This window comes from Eubalaena glacialis, chromosome 1 (assembly GCF_028564815.1).
Source record: "Eubalaena glacialis isolate mEubGla1 chromosome 1, mEubGla1.1.hap2.+ XY, whole genome shotgun sequence".
Taxonomy (NCBI): Eukaryota; Metazoa; Chordata; class Mammalia; order Artiodactyla; family Balaenidae; genus Eubalaena; species Eubalaena glacialis.
Window position 1 is genome coordinate 84,130,178 of NC_083716.1, and position 22,845 is coordinate 84,153,022.

A 22,845-nucleotide genomic window follows, 5' to 3' on the forward strand; every position below is an offset into this window, starting at 1 on the left:
TCATTGGGCGCAAAATAAAGTCCATGGAATTTCAAATTCCTGATTGGACTGCATTTACATGCTGTTAATAAAATAATCCAAGAACAGGCACTATCGATGCCACGAACATACATATCAAGGGCACGAGGGAAGCCTGTCTAAATAATCCTGGTAAGCCACACTTCCACACATGTCACATCATTCTACTTACGGAGTTATGTATAATTCATCAAATAGAGATACAGGCTTGTTTCTAAGCAATTTTCCTAGATAATTTGCAATTTCAGCTTTAAAAAGATCATTCTATTGACCTGTCACTTATCATATCACCAACTACATGATCCGACTTTGCACACTTACCAAGTACCTTTCGGAGGACACACTAACTAAGATGAGGTCATCTCCAACCCGTACTTTTTCTCCTTCTGAGCGCTGCTTGGAGGCAGGATGGATGGTCCACCAACAAGCTTCACCTGCACAATGATTGAAATGTGAAACACAAAGAAATGCCTCCGTTTCAAACTCGATGTTCTTTGCCAGTGACTCCAAAATACAGGAGGGAAATGAAGTCCTCAAAATCAGTCTTCTTAAAATGAAACTGTCCTATTCACACAAACGTCAGAAATTTGAAATAGAACGCAAGTTCATCTCTTAGACCATGAAAATCAAAAGAATTAGGCCAAATTAGCTTAGAGTCTAAAACAATAGTGGGTATATGTATAACTGATTCACTTTGCTGTACAGCAGACACTAACGGAACATTGTGAATCAACTATACCCCAATAAAAATTCGAAAGAAAGGAAAGAAAGGGGAAGAAAGAAAGAGGGAGAGAGGGGGGGAAGGGAGGAAGACATACTGACATGCAAAGACTCTTCTCATAGAAACTGGCTGTGACATTAGGGGAAGTTTGGTGTCTCTTTCCCCCACTAGGAATTGCTTTAAAAGGATGTTTGTTTACGCTGAGACAAGGCCAATTTCGCCAGCCACGCTGAGCCAACTTCGCTCCTTCCACAATCACATGTTGTTACACTCGCACATTGCTCTCTCCTATTAACATCTAGTTGTTTTGTCACTTGATTTGCAAAAGGATTTGGGTTTTTGTGACATGACAGTTGCATTCTAACAATTTAAAAAACCTCTACTTTTGGGGGGATGCTGATGCAAAATAGGTACAAATATTGTCCCCTAAGTTTTACTATCCTGTGCCTTATTTTACAATATTTTGTTATTTTAAAATGTGGTAGTTTCTATTAATCTAGGAGTAAAATAGTAGAGAATCCTACAGAATTTTCTGGGATACATTATAAAAATATCTGGGTATACATAAAATCAAATAATTTCTTCTAGAACAAGTCAAGCATAAGCCTCATGAACCATATAACCATACTTCATACTTCAGTCTCATCACCTAGGATATAAACATAAGCACACAATTCTTCAATCTGTTCAAAGTTCCTTTTGCAACCTTTAAGTTCTACCGCAAAATGGGAATAGTTTTAGTGATATCTGTTATCTAATAATTATCATTCTCTGTGCCCAGCTTTATTATTTCTCCATAAAACTTACTTTTTTTGCTTCTTTACTAACTGCCCAATACCAAAATGTAAACTCCATGATAGCAGAGCATTTGTATGTTTTGTTTACTGGGGTTTCCCCAGCTCCTACTAGCATTTTGTAGGCATTCAATAACAATTCATTTTGTATAAATGAGTAAATGAATCAGCAAATAACACTTCTTAAGCATACTTAACAGGCAATATGTAATCTATGCCCTGAGCTGCTTTTCTTACACAAACCATATTCTTACTTGAATGTCATGTTGCAGAATTCCTTATCTTCATCCACTCAACTCACATTTTTAGAGTTGTAGGGAGTTTTTCATTCATTCACTCAAACATTGATAAAGCACACACTATTTGTCAATCATTGCTTTAGTAGCTGGGGATACCTCAACAAATAAGGAAGAAAAAATTATCTGCCTTGTGAGTTTCATTCTGATCAAGGCAGGCACACAACAAATGATAAATATAGTAAATAGTTCAGTAATTCAGAAGAAGTAGAGACCTATGGGGAAAAGAGAGTAGGATAAGGGTGTAGGGTGAAAGATTGCCTTGTTTGGTGGGTTTCACTATTATATAATCATCTCAATGTATGAAAACAAGTTACAGATCGTGCATGTCTTTTACTTCTTTTGAGAGAGAGAATTGAAGATTTTTTTTCACGTAACTATGTGCTGAAGTAAATTAATTACAATGAGAAAACTAAAAAAACTAGCCAAAATACAGAGGAATGATGGAGTCTATAGAAAATGAAATAAACATGAGAAGAATACATTTATCTTTTTGGTGTCTGGGATTCTTGGAATTTCTTGTACAAGGTGATGTGTTGGTCCATTAAAAAGTTAATTAGGTTGGTAAATAGAACTTTATTTTTATCCATTTGTTATCAGTGAAACTTTTAGAGTATGGGAAAGTATTTTAAAAAGGAGGGCATGTGTGAGCTTGATCCCACCCATAAAAGAAACAACTTAATGAGTCGGTCTATTTCCTTCCATTCTTTTTTCTAGTTGGTCTTTTATTTATTTTTAATTTCTATTTCCTTCCATTCTTTTTTCTAGTTCGTCCTTTATTTATTTTTAATTCCAAAATCGGGCATGCTCATTGTAAAAGATAAAGCCATCAAATTGTACAGAGGTGTATAAAGTGTAAAGTTCTCAAAGCATTGAGAATAAAAACACAAATAAAGCCTATACTTTCCTATCTGGAGTCTCCAAAAGTATAAATGTGTTAATATATGTTTTTTGTTTCAAAAATATGTAAATACATAAGATATGGAGCATGATGACCTGTGGACAGGGAAATGAAGGAGGCTTTCATTTTCTACTTTTCTGTTTGAATGTTGGCATTGACAATGTAACATGTGTACACTTAAAAATATTTTAAGATGAAAGCGGAAAGGTAGAAAAGATATGCATGAATACTACTTTACAACCTAATCAGAGCACAGTACTATGGTTAACAATCAGCAGAGCATGTCAGAAGTACTGTTTTCCTACCCAACTCCAACAAAAGAAGAAGGTTTGAAGTCTAGTTTGCACATCAAGCTAATTATGTGGGGATGACCCACCAGTAGAAACAATGTGCATTTCCTCCTTCTATTAAAACCTTTCCTAGTGAGTCATTTGTTTTCTTCCTGAATCCGTCCCTAAGAATATTCAACCAGCCTATCTTCCATCGTGTCTCAATATGTCTCCCAATCCAAGCCCTGCCACGATCTGAGTGCGGCTTCGTCACGGACCAAGGTGCTCACCTGTTGTGTCCTCTTGCAAGCCAACATCAAAGGCCAGTTTATCAGTTGAAGACCGAGAGGTGGAGAGGCAGCACAGATACTAAAAGACACAGAATCAGTAGCTGTCACTCAACATTTATTGTCCGTTCCAAGTCTAATTCCGAGCACGTACACAGCCTAAATGAGGAACAATGCTGTAGAGGAAATGTGGGTTTTTTCCCCCTCACAGAAAGACTGCAGAAATATGTCCTGTCGGTAAAAGAAGACAAGTAATTGGGGATACGTCTGTGCATCTCTCACTTCATCTGATATTCACGATCATAAGCAAAAGGACAACCTCATCTGTCAGTTGGAAATCTTTCTCCCAAGCAGAAATTTGAACACTATTCACTTTTATCTTCTAGTTTTGTTTTCATTTTTAAAATTTTCACTCTCTGTAATTTATCCAGAATTGAATTTCAAACGGGGTGTGTGCAGCCTGTCGCTTCACTGCAGTGAAGGTTTGTCACGCGTATACCAACGTGTGTTTCCCTAGGAGGAATGGAACTCTCCCAACACCACCATCTCCTGATTTCTTTCTCTCCCTCTTAAGTTTTCCTAACTATATATACTTGGACATAAAGTTTAGGATAATTTTTCAGGGCAACTCCTCTATCCCCACCCCAACCTCAAAATCCTCATTAAGTGTTGCAAGAATGAGAACACAAAGATGAATGTGGTATGAGCTCAAGATACACTGCCATCTACACCAACCAAGCGCAGTGCCAGAAAGAACAGGAGCCCTGCAAACAGGACTCAGGGACAATGCTGGGGACTGAGCAAGCACAGACGTCCCAGAATCATGGAACAAGTAATGAGAAGCCTAGAAAACCCCTATGATGGAATAGGGTTCACCCAGCTCAGGGGATGTCTGTGAGCATAAGGAGGCAGGTGATGCACGGATTGGGGACAGATGTGCTGGCACGTTAGATGGAATTCGGTGCCATGAGGATGTAAAAATCAACTGACCTGGAGCCTCTGTCTCTTGACTGCAAACCACTGACTTGCAAAGTTATAGAAACAAGGCTTCAAGGGTCCCCAAACATTTTCCTAGCTAGTCAGGAGTATGAGTCTGACCTCAAGACAGGCAGCCCATGGTGGTCCCTGAGGGTTACAGACCTTAGGTCTAAGCATATTAAGTGTCTGCCTTTATTTGAGAAAAAGTAACAGTGTTATAATACTGATTTCCCAGGTAAAAACTTAGTGATCTCTATTAAAGTCTTCTGTAATATTTCTCAATAATATTACAGTACCAGGCACTGCAACTGTTAGCGTACATTCTCTCCTCTTCTAACGTTCACAGCAACTGTGAGGCACACACTATAATTATTTCACTAAATGTTAATTAAATTCTGTAAGGGTAAAGACTTGGTCTTATTTACTACTATATCTAGCACCCAGAAAAGTATCCAGCATACAGGAGGTGCTAAATAATATTTATTGACTGAATGGATAAAATTCTCAGATGCAATTACAGGCTTAAAGAAGTTCGGCAGGGTATCCAAGGTTGTACAGCATACAGGAAAGTGAGCCTGAACCCAGATCTACCAACCAAGTTCTGGCTCTTACCCATCTACTATGTATCGAGGGTACTTTTCTGAAAACTGACTCTCATATTTATTATTTTATGTGTTTTGATTGTTATTGAAAGTGGAATTCCTTCCGTGAAGTTCTAATGTGTGAGCGTTATATGCAAAAAGGTTGTTTTTATATATTTGTCTTCTATCCAGCCACTTGAAGTGTTCTCCTTTATTTTATTTCATATCTTACTAAGTCAGCCAAGATTTCCAGAACAATGTTAGATAGCATATTCTTGGGAGTTTTTTTTCTTTTAGTTTTGTCAAGAGTAATTCAGTGTTTGACAATTAAGTATGAGGTCACTGATGTGACATAAATATTTTCTTTATCATTGAGAAAATAATCATCAATGCTTAGTTTTTATCAGGACCTGGTATTTTTATTAAAAACCTGTTTCAGCACCTGTTAAGATGATCACAGTTTTTCTCATTTGACCTACTAATGTGATGTAGCACATTAACATAAATGATATTAAGTCATTATTAAAATCACATCTATACTTTTCCTCTACTTCTCTTCCTATAATTTTCAATTCCATTAACCAGATTTTTCACATCAATATTCATGATGATGAAGACTGATGATTTTTTTTCTGGTTTTTTTGGTACTGATATTGAGGCTATGCTTAAGTTTTTGCGCAGGAACAGTTTACACATTTTGGGAATTATCTCCTTCTTAAAAGAAATGATTACTTTATACTTCCAGGTATTGGACTATCATGTAGTCACTAAAATAAACTTGATGAAAATTTAAATAACATGGATAATACTTATACTGTGATAATATGTAAAAAAAATCTGGATATAAATTTGGTTATATAACAAGATCTCAATTATATTAAAAAAATTTTAACAACAGCAAAGATTGAAAATTTTTAAAAAGTCCCCAACAGTTTTCTCTCATTGGTGTGATCATGAAGATTTTTTTCTTCTGTAATTTCCAAATCTTACAGAATGAATATGTAGTGTTTTTATAACTTAATAAAGCTTTTAAAAGAATGGAATACTTACATATTTTATTTTATACATATTTTATATATACATACACACACACACACACACACACATATACATAAATGAGAACGAGTAAATTGTGCCTGAGAGGAACCCAGTGGATAAATGGATAACTGGGTGTAAATGGAGCTGATACGGAAAAACAACGAGAACAACTAGTTAAGAAGGAAAAGAAGTTAGTGGAGAGTTGAAGGTGGGACTCGCAGGCAGTTTTTTATACTATTTTTCAGTAAGGATGCTTTAATTCTCTAACAAATAAACTGTTTGAAATAAAATCAGAAATGAGAACTATTTCTTACTTGACTCTTAACACCTCTCTCCTCCTAAACCTACTCTTTCAAAAGTAAGATACGAAAAATAGAAGTCACATAATGATAGAACTGAAGGACCTTAAAGGTCCTCTAAGCTAACTGTCATCTTATAAGTGAGAAAACTAAGCAGGATATAAAGATATTAAAAAAATACATACAACCAAGCTTGTTAAAGCCATCAATGAAATGGGATTACCAAATATTTCCTGACCACATATGCACAAACGGATCAGCGTGACCACAGGGGAGCTGCAGTCTACACGTGTACTCACCATGCCGCTGTAGGAATGGCGCAGCAATATGGCATGTCCATAGAGGAGCGTTCGGTGGCCACCCCCTTGAGCGGTCTGCATAGAGCAGAGAAAGGGTCGACAAGGAAAAAAAGAAAAAAGAGTAAATTTAACTAAGTCCATACAATGCTCTCTTGTTCTCATGGAAAAGTTTAATGGGAAAAAATAAGAGCTATTGCAGATGAGCAAAGTGCTGTGGAAAGAATGCTTAAATTGGGACAAAGCTACCAAGAAAACCTTCTCCTGTGTGTGGGGGGCTAGCAGTTGATCTAGTTCTTAAAGAATGAACTCGAGTTCAGTAAATACCATAATTTGTAATTCTTGATTCCCAATTACTTGTTGTCTGTATTTCCCATTACATTGTGGTCCACGTCGAGCAGGGGCTACGGTACTTTGGGCACCGTGGTTGGTATACCAGATTCCTTGCAAAATGCCCGGCACATAGTAAGGACTAAATAAATACTTCTTCAGTGAATGAGTCTTCTTAAAACACAAAATTCATCAAATCATCTTCAGGCTTAAAAACCTTTCTTATCTTCCAATTGTTTATAGAAAAAGAGTCCAAATTCCTTTATATGAGATAGAGGAATGCTTCTCAAATTCTAGCATGCTTACAAATCACCTGGAGAGCTTGTTAAAACACAGAACCCTGGGCCTACCCCCAAGATTCTGATCCAGTAGGTCTGGGGTAAATACAGAGATGTTTCATTTCAAAAGTTTTCCAGATGACGCAGGTGCTGTTGTTTTGGGGACACATAGAGGACTTTAGTCTCAGCCCTTTCTAGCCTCGCCCCCAAATCCCTTGTGGTCCAAACAGACACACTTTCCCTGCCCTGAGCTTTCTTACTGCTCTGTCTTAGAACACAATACTCCTTCCCTCTGTAGTCTTTTCCGCCTCCTCGACTGCTTTAAACTCAGGTTAAGGGCTCCCTCTTCTATGAAGCTACAACCTGAGCTAAATTTGAGAAGCCAGATGGGTTCCCCGATCCAGGTGAGTAAAGGTGTCACAGGAAACAACTCCAGGGTATTAAGAAAGAGGAAGGGATCATGGGATTGCAGTGCTGGGTCGCAGAGAAACTAAACAGGAGCCATAAAATTAGATCAGGGTAACATCATGGGAGGTACAGAACATTATGCCAAGGAGGCTGCCCTTTTTTTCTGTAGGAAAAAGAGGTCTTCAAGGATGACTGTGATGTTATTGACTTACACATACTTTAAGAAGTACAGGAGAAAGTACTTTAATATTCATTATTATTATACCTTTTTTACTAAAAATATATCCCCTTCCTACTGTTCCACATAATTTCTTAAAATAACTTTATTTACATGTTTTGCTTAAAAGACTTCCAAACCATTTAAAAATAGGTATTAAAAGGTACTAAAATGATGAGAAAAAACTGCTTTACGAAAAAGGAAAGTTACTTTTTCACCTCCAGAGTGAAAAAGGGAAAAATCTACTCCGCAAAATTATATTCCTCCTAAGAAAGAGGCCCTGTTTAGAGAGTACTTTTATTTTCCATAATATATTTGATTTATTGTGGCCAAGAACAATTTATTTACCTTGTCTGATTTGTACTAGTTTGGTAGGAGCTTACCTTTCCCTACCAGATATAAGTTCCAAAGCTACAAGATCCAGCTGAACTTGACACTACACAGTCATACCAACCAAAACAAGATGTTTTCAAATGAAGAACAAGCTTCAGATTTAACCAGAGTGCTGTTTTTTCTGTAAAGCTTTGCCTGTGCATTTCATGTGTTCATATGCACATATATACATAAATGTTCAAATTGGTTAAGAGGAGATATTTTAGTATCTGAATTTTCTTTCAAAGATTTTATATAGAGAGATTTTACACAGTTGTCTATTATGGATCTAACACTACAGATTTCCTCACTACTCAAATGCTAATTTATGTCACAAATTTAGTTTTAATACAATTCCTGTAAAAGTATGCAAATAATCCACACTAAATTAACTTTGTTACTTAAGAGAGCACTGTTAACACAAGTGAATATTTCTGTCACATGGTCTGCAGTCCTTTTCCTCTAACTTGTCATTTTAAGTAATACTATTGTGATTGGCTCTGATTCAGGACAAATAAAATGTATAATTTCCACTCTTGGGCAGGTTGGATAACTTATTCAACAAACATTTATCAAAAGAATTGTGTTTGTGGGATGCATCCAAAGACGTACCTTGGTTCTTTATTTGTGCTTTCTGATTTGGTCAATCAATCATATCAATTTTCTTGTTAAATTTGGCCTGGTCCTTGCTTTAATTTAAGTGAACAAATATTTACGGACTTCCTCTGATGTAGGGAACTACCGGTACTTTAAGAGAGTGGTTACACCAAACACTGGCTTAGCCACTTCCAGGGTTACTCCTTCAAGACTCTACAGCACGCTGCCTTAAGGTGGACTGAGTAATCCCCCAGGGCAATTTCAATGAGAAAAAGTTCATCACTGCTGGGTAATAACATCACAAGCAGTAGTAATTCAGTACTCTGGAACAAGGGGTCCATTTCTCCTCCGGCCACCCAAACCACAACCTTACAAGCTCACAGTGCTATAACCATCATAACCTTTGGGAATCCAGCCAGGACCAACTAGATAGAACCAATCAAGCTAATGGACCAACAAGCTCAAGGCTAGCCCACCCCTCAAAATCGCAGTTTGGAAAAATACCTTGGTGTTTTCTGAAGTTAACATGTTCATTGTTCCTTGGACTCTAAAACACACGCAAAGTAAGCAGTGCTTTCCATTGCACCAGTTAAGAGAAAAAGTAGAAAGTTAAATTTTATGTAACAAATAAACCTTGTGTTCACATTCATGTCATCTATACTTTAGTCCTACTGATTCTCCAGTAAACATTACACAAAAGAAACACTTTTTTCTATTCATTCAAAAGATATTTATCGGGTATCTTCAAATACTGTATCTGAGAGGTACACTATCTGATGTCAAGGGTATTATGCATAATAAGCTCACAGCTTGTTTTCCTCTGCCTTCAAAATGAGAGTTTTCTCTAATTATTCATTCATTCAACAATTAGAAACTGAATCCCATGAGTTTCCCTTCCAAAGACTTGCACACTAACAGCAAAGAAAACAGAAGTTTAAGAACTAATTCTCTTTGCATTTCTTACCACCTCCAACTACATGTCGGATTATCAGGTCTTTTTAGTAAAAGTATTACCTGGAACTTACATGTCCTTGACATACATTTCCGAGTGTGACTTGGGCCCTACCTGTTTCTGAAAATGCAACGGTCTGTCCATCACACTCCAGCTCTCCGCTGTGACTGCCTGAGCCTGTGGTATGGTTGGTGAGCTGTCAACAGCCCTCTATGGCCCCTCTGCAGATCCTGAAGTTGGCTTCTGTAAGACTACTGTAGTCTCCCATAGGTGAAGGGGGTTTACACTAAGGGGCTGTTGTTCTTTCAGGGAAAAACAACACCAACCCAAAGGAACAACTACCATTCCCAAACTCCTCTCTCTAAATATTTCTGGTGTCAGAGAGCCAAGAATCATTTAATAAAAGGTAAAATTGGACTTTCTGAAAATATCAGTTAAAAAAGTTTTTTCAGTTCTGTGCATAGGTGTGGTCCCATGACCCCTGAGATGACTGACAGGGCTAATATTAAACGATAGTGTAAAAAAGTTGAACTGGTGAACTGTAAGTGGATAAAAAAAGTTCAGAGTACGTTCAAACAAAATCTAAGCAACAAAGCTGTACGTATTCTAAACAAACCACAGTTCAATTTTTCCACAGATTATTTTAATACCAATTTGGTATTATTAGGTATTCCTATGCCTTGAGCTTTCCAGGATCTTGGCCCAAAATGTGCAGTCAGGGTACCCATATCGTAAGCAGAAGCTCTGATGGAAATACTTCTACATTTACATTTATTTAGAAAAATATGCAGTCATAAAGTATCATTTATTAATCTGTTATCCTTCTCTGTGGGGAGGGGAAAATTGGATCATTGTAGCTACCTTTGAGATATCACTGTTACAAGCTTAAAATACAACAGCAGAAAAGCATAGTACATAAAACCAGAATAGTAATGACTGAGATCAACTCAAGAGGTTTAAACATGCATAAACATTACTGGCTATGTGTTTCTGTTGTTTGGGGTTTTTTTCCTCCTCTGTGTTTAATAAAATATGTTTGTACCACATATTTGCTTATTAATGCGTCTTTAGTGTCACTGCTATTTAAAACCATTTAATTTACTAACCGTATAACATCTAAATATTATAAGGTTTTGTTTTACTAATCAATTTTTTCTGTACAAAAATGCTATGCTAATCAATGTAGGACATTTCTCATAATTCCAGGCCCTTATTATTTGAGAGGTTTTTTTAAAAAAATAAATCAGACTCTACAGGAGAACTTTTCTATATCCCTTGATCATTATAACACACCATTTCAGAAGAAAAACAATGAAATCTTAAAAAGAGTTTACTGCTTAGGTAATACTAAGCTCCACAATCAAAATTTAAAACGACAGACAACAACAAAAAGGAATTTGCCTTAGAGAACTTCTTTCATAGTGCTCAGATATTTAAGCAGAGAAGCTTTTAAGTTTACCTTCAAATACAAATAGTGATACTTGGGTAATGAGTTGTTTCAGGGAGAAAAACAAACAAAATATCTCGATGCGTAAGCCTTCACATCATCTGAAAGTGACTTTCCAACGCAAATGTCAACAGCACAAGATGGAGGAGGAGCACAGAATTGCTGGGCCTGGCATCTGGTCCACCTGGGGTCCCCGGCAGCAGGAGCCATGCAAACAGCCCTGCCATCTTCCATAGTGAATCATATAACAGGTTCAAAGGATGAGTATAATAACTAATGAGAAATCTGGCTTCAGCGCAAAATAAATACGTTTGACAAATCCAGCTGACCACTGTCGAGACAGCCACTTGGCATTAGACGGCTAACTTGTGAGGGTGTCTTAACCAAAGGTCTCCAGAGGGAACAGACCAGGCCTAGGACAGGACTAACTGACCACTGCTCAGTGCCACCAGCAGAAATGAGCACCTGCGACAAGGAAGCATCTGGCTGGTTCTAGGAGGTTCTAACGATGTGTGTCCAGGTCTGAAAACCAAAGCAAGGCACGATTGAAAAGTGAAAAAGCGGAATAAAATTTAGCATCCTTTTCCTTGTAATTGGTTTAAATTACTATAGTTTAACGCATAGGCCCTCGCTTAGTCAAATTCTAACCTTTCCAGATGATCCAATGCAGGTATGAAAATAAGTCATTGGGTTTCTGGCCTTGCGGTTAAAAGAAGTCAGAGCTTAATTAAATTACTTCAGGTACACCACCTGGTTTAAACCAAATGGACACCATTTTTCTATTTGCATTAATTTTTATATGAATCTGCTCTCATGAAAGAGCTTGAGGCACATGCTTCAGGAACTAAGCCATTTACTGTTCTCCAAGGAACCACAGAAATGGCATGGACAAAGGATTTGAATAGGAGTGAGATGATAAAACGAGTACAGTAAATGCAGATGTAGCAAGCAAAACTGCTAATTTAAAAAAAATCAAAACCAATTTCATTATCTATTTATTTATTTATTTAGCCTCGCCGCACGGCATGCAGTATCTTAGTTCCCCTACCAGGGATCGAACCTGTGCCCCCTGTAGAGTCTTAACCACTGGACCGCCAGGGAAGTCCCCTTCATTATTTATTAATATTTGCAAAGAGAGAACATATTCGTGTTTTCTGCGGCTGATAACATTTTCCCAACCAAATCCCTTGTTTCGTGATCTGCCTCATTGAGCAGTTCATGTCCTCACTTCCCAAGGTAATAACAAGAGTTTCCACTGAAAAATAATGGCTGGAATCATTTGAAATTTTGGAAAATGTTTTGCGTCCTTGTTGATAGGGACTTCAAATAAGTGTTCTGCTCTGTCACCCTATCCAAACTGTCAAATTCTTAATGTTAGCGAATAGGTCCATGTGTCAGTACAACGCTCCTGGTTCAGAGTTTTGTCAAATATGAATGTAATTCCACAGAAAATGAATCCTTTGCTTCCTTTTCTTCTAAGCAACCTTTTAAATCTATATCCAGAATTTTGATTTCACACTTTTCAGAGTTTATATTTTTGAAATGATATTCTTTTGAAATTTTTAAATATTTTAAGCCTTCATGACCTGAACACAATCAATTTCTCTACACAATTTTCCTCAGCTTTTAGGATAAAAATTAAATTTCATGAATGTTACATGAGAAATGTAGCAGGTATATAAAAATGAAACAAAACATTTCTACTTTTTGTCTCAAATAATGACATTCTGCTGTTCCTCTCCTTTCCCTACATCTGTCCTTCAATGACATGACCATGGATTTTACTCTTCCCTTTTAGTTTGTCTCTCTTAAAACCTTTTTGTTTTTCTAATTTGATTGAGGAATAAAAAGAAGTCGAATTATTTTCACATCTCCTGGAGTAAGCAGTTCACTAGGAGCTTCTTGGTGCCTCTTCTAATTTTCCAGTGTATGAATTTCCTACTGTATTCGTGCAACAGTGCATAAACACAAAACAGCCAATATAATCCCCACAGTGAAAACTCTAGATGGAGAATGACAGAAGAAAATCTGTTTCAATGGGAGAAATTCCTAACGTTGGCTAAGTAAGACTTAGTATGTCACAATATGATCCAAAGATGTCAAATGTCAATAAATGTAAACATGGGACGTATTTACTGAAATTTAAAAGTTTTGATTTAATTTTTAAAAACTTTAAAATGTGAAGAAAAGTGCCATGAATTCAAAAATTAAACATGAGTAACCAAACACAAAACATACAAAGTATTACATATACAGCAGATGATCCAATGCCTTACCTTCATCATGAATTTCTGTAGGGGCATAAGGAAAAGAGAGAAAATATTAAATATACATTATTTCAAAGACATTTTAAAAGATCTTATTTTTAGACTCCACTGTTCTAAGTGGAGTTACATGAACAATAAACAAAAAAACATTCACTGTGTTGTCACAACAAAACTTAATATCAACTACATGCTAGAGAAAAGGTGTAGCAAGCAAAACTCTTTTTTAGAATGCTTTTACATTAGTTCTTTCTTTTCTGTGAAAACATGCTACTTGACTTTGATGCGTGATTCAATTTACAGCATATTTAAGCACTCAAGAAAAGGTATAATCTTAAAATTATACTCTGACAATGCTTTAAAAATTTTTTCATCTCATCTGTTGCATAAAAATGCAGTAATATAAACAGCAACCCAACTAACTTAAGTAAAAATAGTGGATTAGAAACAGGTACGGTAGACCATCCATTAATATGCTGTGATGAGCTGCCCGTATTTCATGCAAAAATGACAAAAGCAATTCCTTAGATACTACATATCGTGATATGTGAATTTCAAAGAAAAACCACAAAACTTTTCTCTTTTTCTCTTGACTCAGCCACTTCTCATGATTTACATTATAACAGCTCTTTTTTCCTTCTAAAAAACATAATATGTACATATCGATATATTCCTTCCTTTTTCTTTAGACCCATAAAGTTTCTTTGACTTCTTACTCCTGGGAGAGGTAAACAGATGAAAAAGAGCAAAGAAGGAAAAATGATATTATGTTTCCAAACTTAGGGCTAAATTTAGTTGTCAGGTGCATTAAGTCCTACAGAAGAAAAAATACACACATCCACATTAGTTTTAAAGAAAACAGCAAGGGAAAGTTTTCTAACATAGATGTTAAATACCACACTTGTTTCCCTGAAACATACATACATAGTAATATATGTATATTACTAACTGGCAATTCTATTATGATTGATTTTTTTCATTTTCAATATTATAATGTTAAGGAAAAACTGTAAAGAACCGTTTCATTCTCAGCTTAGAAAATACAGGCTGTGTAGTTACATTTTTGTAGCTAATATCCGTGGTAAATGATATCAAGGAACTTTACTCCATGTTGATACTGACCAATCACACGCCTACCTGTGATCACTAGTGATGCAGATATCACTGAGGCATTAGGGAAAATCATTTAAGCCTTAATTCAAAGAAAAACAAAAATCCAAAATTTTGCTACAGAAAATGGTTTATAATAGATACTTTCTTCATGAGATTTTTGGGTTTTTAACTGATTTAGGTTTTAGAGATTTTTCTTTCAGAAATGTCTTCAGCCTGATTTTGTCAGTTACCTAGGTTGAACTACTTTAGAATTGTAGAAAACAGAAAAAAAATTCATTTAGTTACTGAGGTCTGCTCTTCATAATTTTTAGTTGTGTGTGAATACAGGATGAGCAAGTCACAGAGAAGAATAATCTGTACACAGGATAAAATAAAATGAATACTGTAAATTAGCAAAAACTAAGATGGCCATCTATAGAATGAAAAAGAAGAGCAGATGTAACAGACAATTGTTCAAAAGACAATCAGGAACATGAAAGATTATTTGTGGCATTACTGACATTAACTTTTTGTACAAATCATCTATTGGTCCATCTATTTGGCTTATTACATTAGAAGATATTCAAAAGGGATCATTCAAGGGCAAAGAAGAAGTCAAAATACATTAATATATAAAGGAAAAATATATTATTTTAATCTCAATGTAAACACTGCTTAAGTATGATAAAGAGCAACAGAAAAAGAACGAAAATTAAAATCCTTTACAAGTTGATGATGTGATAGAAAGAGAAAAGAAACTCATGCATGAAGATAAGTATTGAAACAGCCTCAATTTAGGTGTAAAGCATTATCATTTTTATGCTTACAATAAGTTTAATAAAGGAAATCAATTATTTAAGAGCTAAAATTTCATTAGACAAGATACAGAGATGGATAATTATAAAGACAGAGTCCAGGCATGGTGCTTTCTGTCTTAGAAGAAATTTGGGGATGATAATCAATCGACACAGAAACACAAAAGTGGGAAATTTCAGTTCTTTAGGGCAAAACTGCAAGTGGCAGTAATTCAGTGTCCCAGGTTTAGTTTAATTACTTCAGAATGGACAACTCAGATGAAGCTTCAAATGTGAGCAAGAGTTGGGGACGTAAGCACCCCCCCCCCATTATGCTAGACTAACATGAAAACCAGGAAGAGAAACAGCAATCCTTATGTTCTAACTCAAATAAAGATGGCCCTGGGAATCTAATGGATGATAAAAAGAAGCAGAAGTCTTTGGTCTATAAGCATATGTCACTTGATCTAGTAGCTCTGAAAGCCCTAAGGGATTTTCTTAGCATATGCAAATAATTATGAGTAGAAAAACAAATCAAATAGCAATACTTTAGTCTGAAAATTGTAATCAAACATCAGACATCAAGAGACTATATAATTATATTCCATCTGTTACTGGTACAAAGAAAGAAACAGAAATTGAGGTGATGTACAAACTTCCTCTACCATAATTTTGCCTTTCAGTTCAAACTTGGATTTTTTTTCACTGTTATTTCAGGTTTGTGAAATGACAACTGATTACAAAAATTAATTCCTCTATAAATGGACCTTTCTAAGAAGTTTTAAAAGAACCTTTGCTGAAATGTCTTCTTAAAAATTATATAGATAAGGAAATAGTAACAAAGCAACAAAATAAACATTTTGGGGCTACTAAAAAAGAATTATCAAATAGGACAATCTGACAGACTAGGGCAAAATTTTGCCTCTGGAGTCCTAACATGAAGTTTCCACTGAGGCAGTGAAATGCCCTACTCTGCACACCAAATATCCATGAGATTTAAGCCTCTTTTGTCATCTTTTTTCTCCTTGTATCAAGATGCTAGGATTCTCCATAATCCTCCAGCTGGTCTTCTCTCCTTTGTGAGTGAGGATACATGTGGTAAATTTCATTATGTTGAGAAAAGGAAAAAATATTTCACCACTAAAGACTTGGGTCTGTCGGTGGCTTTTTTAAAATTAACCATGCTCCCCCAGAATTTTAGAGGGCAAAAGAAATTTAAGATTAACAATTCCAAGTTCCAAACATATATCAATATATACTATCTAATAGCATATGTGGGTATATCTTTGTGAAAAACCTCAACAATTTCTCTTATGATGAAGATATCCTACGTAAATGCTTAACTTTCTAGGACTTCCCCACTGAAAATACTCAAGACTGCACTGATTGACAGACATGTTGATGGTGGGCCCAGAAAGCATCTAAAAGAGGGTTCCGCCTTTAGCCCATGAAAAAGCAATTATACATATAATGATACAGCCCATGGCAATGCTCTTGCATTACTCATATTAATGACCATCACTGGCAGCTAGTTTATATGTGCATGCTGGTATTTTTTTTTAAGAATTCAGTATAATTTGGGGGCAGATTGGGAGCAACTGTTGTCTTTTTCAACCTATCAACAACTCTGTACAGATAGTGTCTAAATGGACTGTCTTTTCTCTCATGTGTAAGGGTCTGACATATATATGTATATATAATTATCCAGTTCTTCTTTAGAAGGGTAAAGGAAAATAATTCTGAAAAGCTACTATAAATCCTCATCTTTTATCTCTGTGACACATTTATAAATCACTGAGCTGCATGAACGCCTAAAACATGAAGTAGAAAAGCTATTGAGGGCTTTCTTCCTTTCCCACCTTTCTCTCAATCAAAAACCAACAAATTGATCTCGACTGAGAGTATGTGGATCATAATGACCTGAGGACCTATAAAGCCTGCCCTATACTCAGAGCACCACCTACCTAGAAAAAATTGTCTTTATCAGGATATAGAAGATTCTGTATATTTTTTTCAAAACCATTTCAAACATGATTGAATCTTGATAACATGAGAGCACTTCATAGACCCTCACATCATAGTAGCTGCACGAAAAAATGCATTATTAAAACTACTCTCAGTTAGAAACATTTGAAAGGATTTTGTATTTTAATAATTCCAACAGCATCAACATATTTTTTAATATGTATGAGACATCATTAGGTCTACAGACAATGCTTCATATACAACAATATGACAATGTTTTCCATCCCTTTATTGTCCCCAGCTCCATCCATGACTGCAATCCCAGGCCTCCGTGTTAGAAACCAATGCTAGAGGTTAGGGGGCTAGAGGGCTGAGGGTGGAGTAGATGGAAATAACAATTCATCACGTTTTAATCCAGAACTCACAAATGTTATTCTCTCTTCAAGTACGAAGAGCAGCATTTGATTACTCAATGAGCTCTTGATTAAACACAAATGCCCCAAGGTGCTCAAAGAGACACTGGAAAACAGCTAGAGAGTGGAAGGAAGGGAGGAGGAGGGGGGAGAGAGAGAGAGATTGACTGACGTGTGATGAAGTTTCCAGAATGATGCTATGAGAAAATTTATAAAGAAGCAAATCTAATTTTCAATATATTTAAGTTTTATAAGGCTTCTAAAAGTCTCAATCTGGGGTTGTCACCTGTGTTCTGTAGACAAGCAAATATAATGGGGTGTTGAAACAGGACACCAGTTTCAGAACAAAGTAATGGCAAATACTCTCATATTCCAAACCACACTGTGATACCACCCAGACAGGGACACCAAAGCAGGTGGCTGAAAATCCAACTGCTGCCCTAAGCTGGCCCCCAGCTCCAGTCTATCAGGAGAGGTTGGAGAGCAAAGAGATGGTTTCTTAGAGAGAGGTGTTGGTTGGCTTGGAGTCCTGTTTCCCCAGAGCTTGCCCTCAGCTCAAGCCTAGAGAGGGTGGCTTCAGGGATACCTGTGTCCCAGCAGAGTAACGTTACAACTGGGAAGTGACCACACTGCCAAGAGCAAATGAGGGCCACACTAGACGGAGCCAGCCTGGGACTGTCTCCAATGCCACCAAGAGACCAGGGATGAGGAAGTAATCACCACTGATCAGCTAGAGGATGGGGCACGTGGATGCAGCAAGAGAACCCCAGCTCAGAGGTTTCCAGTGACAGAATCTCCACTGGTCACCTCCCAACTACCCAGAGAGAAAGCTGAAAACACCTGACCAGCCCGATGAATGACAGGTTCATCAAAGAAGACTTGCCTGCCAACTTTCCTCTTCTCCTTGCCAGGACACCCTGAGAGGGTCAGAAGCCGCAGGCAATGCGCAGGCGTGTGTGGAAACTGGCAGAGGGAGGTGAGATGCAGATTCCTCCCTACCCCCCGCCCCCTCCAGGCTCCTGCCGGGAGAGGCCTGAGCTGTCCCAGACCCTTAACTAGAATTAACATCAAGAGTGCTCCACTACACAGGACTGGGTATTTTAATTACTGAAATGAGGCTTGTGTGACTTGAAATGGCTGGGGGCGGGGGGTGTTTCATTGTCTATGAGAAAACATAGAACCCGTCCTAATTTAACCCAGGGCACACAGGAGAATGAGCCCCCAGAGCAGGTAGGTAGGCAGGGGATTAAACGGTTTTCTGTTACCCTTCAAGTAACAGAAAAAGGTAACAAATTCTACCTGTGACAGTAGACTTTCAAACTCCTTACGGCAAGTGCATAAGATGTGACCTACACGGGTCTTCAAAGAGAGAAACAGCTCAAATCTAAAATTTACTGAGACCTATACGTATAGTGATTATCAGTTACCTAGAGCAAATCCAGCTGGATATTTTCACTATATGATATCTCAGTGAAGGTACATTTCAGCATTGATATGTCTTATCATTAACATAACAGTAATATTTTAGAACCTGAAAGGGCTAGCCCAGATTCTAATCCTATAAACAAGGAGACGAATGCCCACAAATAGCTGACATAGGTTATGAAGTGAGTCACAGAGCTAAACTGCATTACTGTCAGCTCAATGTTACCTCCAATACTTTCTCAGAACTAGAAAGCAATCTCTAAGGTAAAGCTTTGCAAATAAACCTACTAAGAATAAATTTTGAGATGAGAAATCCCTATGAAAATGAGAGGGAGAAAATCCACATAGCAAGGCACTTCAAAAAAGCAACCAAATGCAGAGGAAAGAATGGGGATACTTCTAGACAGTGGTAGAAAGGGGGTTTATTCATTTAAATATTCTATTTCCAAAGGAATTAAAGTGGCTTGAGTGGTTGGCTCGAGAACTACTGATTTGGATACAGCACAGGAATACTGGAACGGAAGTGAAGGGATAAAAAGATGAGACAGGGACTTCTTTGAGGATGGCTAATCTTGGGGAAGGAGCACAAAAAGGTGAAACACATGTTCTTAGAAACAGGTTTCCATTCCCAAGACAAGAATTTGGATCAGAATTTTAACTAGAGGCAGAGAAGAGAGGAAATTTCAAAAAGAAAGAGTTGAACAAAATTAATAATAGCTTAGTTATGAAGAAACAGATGATGAATTAAAATTACTTCCAGAGTTATAACATAGAAGTAGTAGTTCTCAAAAATCCATACATGGGTGTCATCATCATGGAAATGGTAAATTTAATAAACAAAACTTTCCTTAAGTATGAAGGGCTGAAAGAAGTTTGGGGAACAGGGCAAGTGTTTGGGAAACACAAGTGAAAGGCTACTGAAAAGACAGCAAAAGTCTCAAGATGTTGCCTCAGGGGAACTGCATCCCAGAATCAGGGAAAATAATGAAAGTAAAATGAAGCTATCAGGTAATCCAGTATTTGCTGATTCATCATATTAAGTCACAGGGCAAATAAGAACAAAACAACACAACAGTGAAGGGCCTCACTGTTTTGCACACTTGAGGAAAAAAGTGGATCGGGAACATCAATGTTGGTGAAACTCTAATTTCCATTCAGAATTACAAGGAGTTCAGAATTGGAAGGATCTTTCCCTTTCCCTCTGTCCCCCTCCCTCTCTCCCTCCCTCCCTCTCTCTCAATAGTTGAAGAAACTGAGACCAAGAATAGTAACTTAATTTGGCCACATCACACACTTTGTCACACTGTTGGCCTCCAAATTAGCCTCCAGAATCCTGCAACTGTTAACTTTCTTCGTGATATTTTCTCATTCACCTTCTTTTTAAGATTGTATGAATATGTATAAAGCCTTTTTCTATAGCACATGGAAAAATATGAGAGCTAAGCAGTAGGATTCTAAGATTAAACAGTCAAGATTTTTCGGTAAAAGATACACAATATTAATAATAAAAGCCTTCTCATTGACCAGAAGCCTATCATAACGATAAAGCCGATTACATAGAGACTATAATGTTCCAGGGATAGAGAATATTTTAATAGATTCCATTTCAGGAGAAGAAAACTAGAAACTTATAAAGGTTCTAACTGGAGACTGGTAAAATATGTGTTGATTACAACAGAGCAGTTATTTTGAATACTCAGTACCAGCCACACTAGGAAGCAAAACAAAAACATTAGAGGCAACAGCAAACATGCACCCGTTTATACCACAATCTCTTTGTAGATACGTGGAAACACATACCCATTTTTTCACGTCAACTTTCTGTGGAAAGAAAAAGCCAAAATAGTAACAGGTAAACAAAGAAGTAGCTAGCAAGGTTTTAATTACTGTCATTTAAATAAACTGAAATGTGGTCCCTGCACCAAAACCTACTTCCAATTCTGAAGGATACGAAACAGTATCCAAACTTTTAATTAATAACATTTAATCTCCTCAAACAAACAAACGTTTTCAATTAATTTAGTAATCAGAACTTCAAAAGGCATTAGGCTGAATATGTACCAGGTACATGAAATAACAATAATCTAATATATTCAAAAGCAAACGTGAACATTTACCTAATTCTCAAACCTACAGGCCTTTGATTTAGGAACCACTATTCTCCTCTAACTATAAAAATGTATTTAACGAAAAAGATCAGTTTAGAAATATAGCATCTAACTATAAATCTCTGATGAAATAGAAGTAAAATTTCTCTTAGCCCAATCTTTCTAGCATTATATAAACGTTCACAGTATAACAAAAGGCATGCTTTGCCAAATTATTCTGAAACTGCATCAGAATCCAAGTATCGTTTAAAATGTAGTTATTAATGAATGCATGTTAGTCTCATAACCATTATATGACTCTTTAAAAATTAAGTGAATATAATTATATCCAAAGCGCAAAACAGAACAAATAAAAAGCCATATGTCAACAACGATTGCCTCTACAAGGCCCTAAGATTCCTAGCAAATCAATCAGAATTTAAAAATCTCAACACTGAGGGATATACTCTCTCTCTAAGGTAAGTTTCCATAACCAACCTCCCTTCTTTAGCACATATGATTGGGGATCAGTGAAACTTGAGGTTTGCTTCAGAGTCTTCACGCATTTACGTTTACTTGCAATTTTTTTTTCTTTAGAAAATTCATTAATCAGGTCCAAAGCTCATGCTACTTCGCCATAACTAAGAATCTCCACTCCTTAGTAAACAAGCTTCAAGAAGGAAATGTGCATAAGATGCATATACATTGTGATTACTTTTTAAATGCTATAAAGTGATATAAAAATATCAACCTAAATAAACAGGTGGGATTGTTTTGAAGACCCAGGGAGATTCAATAGATTCAACAGATTACTTAAAACAGAGCATTTTGGCTTCATCGATAATTTATTTAGTCTTCAGAAAAATCTCTTCTAAGCCTACCCCCAACCTCTGAATTTACAAACACATTGTTACTTAAGAAAGAACACTTTACTGAATGGAAAGCCCTGGTTTTCACTGTAAGTTTTCAAGATATTTAGCTGTTATCCAAAGCTCAAGTCCTCATTTTAAGCACGAACCTATTAAAGTGATGAATCTATTTCTTTAGATCCTGGGGCACAGAGAAACAATTTAGTCAAGTCCAGTATAATATAATTATCATTCACTTTTCTACCTTTAAAAGGACAAATTCTTATATTTATTCTCTTCCATGAAAAATAACTTAAGGAAATGTGAAATGATTTCCCTTTCATGTTTATCAGGAAACCAGGATATGCCATGCTTTTTCAATGATTAACAAAGACATTCTATTATCCCATCATTATTTTCACATCAAAATGTTAAACATACACACACACACACATTTGCATCAGTGCAAAGATAAAGTGTTGTGGGATTTTCCTAGAAGAAAGAGAAATTGTAATCAAGAGTCATAGTTCCTAGTATTAGTAACAGAAGCTCTTTAATGGTCTATATTACAAAAGTGAAACTTTTTTAAGCAGCAAGAATTAGCAATAATATAACAGACTCAGTATCCAAATACCCAAAGAAAGGCTTAGCAACAGCATGTGCTGGGGGTGAATTTTCAGCTAAACATAGAAGACAAGACAAATGGTCCACAGAGTTAAAAGACTGATAAAGTACAATAAAGTTGTAATTATGCATAAGCGATGAAGAGCAATTTCATGACACGTCTCTTATGAATGTTAACAAGAATTATTTAATTAAATGCCTGCAAACAGTGAAGAAGAGAATGATTTATATGAAGCTAATCAAGGAAGGGAAAT

At 36.4% G+C, this 22,845-nt stretch overlaps 1 protein-coding gene across 1 annotated transcript in view; it reads right to left on the reverse strand.

Moving 5' to 3' along the window:
- RYR2 (ryanodine receptor 2) overlaps nucleotides 1-22,845 on the reverse strand; it is a 537,153-nt gene that overhangs the window by 429,779 nt on the left and 84,529 nt on the right. Inside the window, exons 4-8 of the mRNA XM_061190410.1 lie at nucleotides 20,833-20,849; nucleotides 13,356-13,370; nucleotides 6,482-6,556; nucleotides 3,290-3,368; nucleotides 340-452 (exon numbers count right to left, since the gene is read on the reverse strand). Of these exons, the coding sequence (XP_061046393.1) occupies nucleotides 340-452; nucleotides 3,290-3,368; nucleotides 6,482-6,556; nucleotides 13,356-13,370; nucleotides 20,833-20,849 (299 nt within the window). The remainder of the gene's footprint in view (nucleotides 1-339; nucleotides 453-3,289; nucleotides 3,369-6,481; nucleotides 6,557-13,355; nucleotides 13,371-20,832; nucleotides 20,850-22,845) is intronic.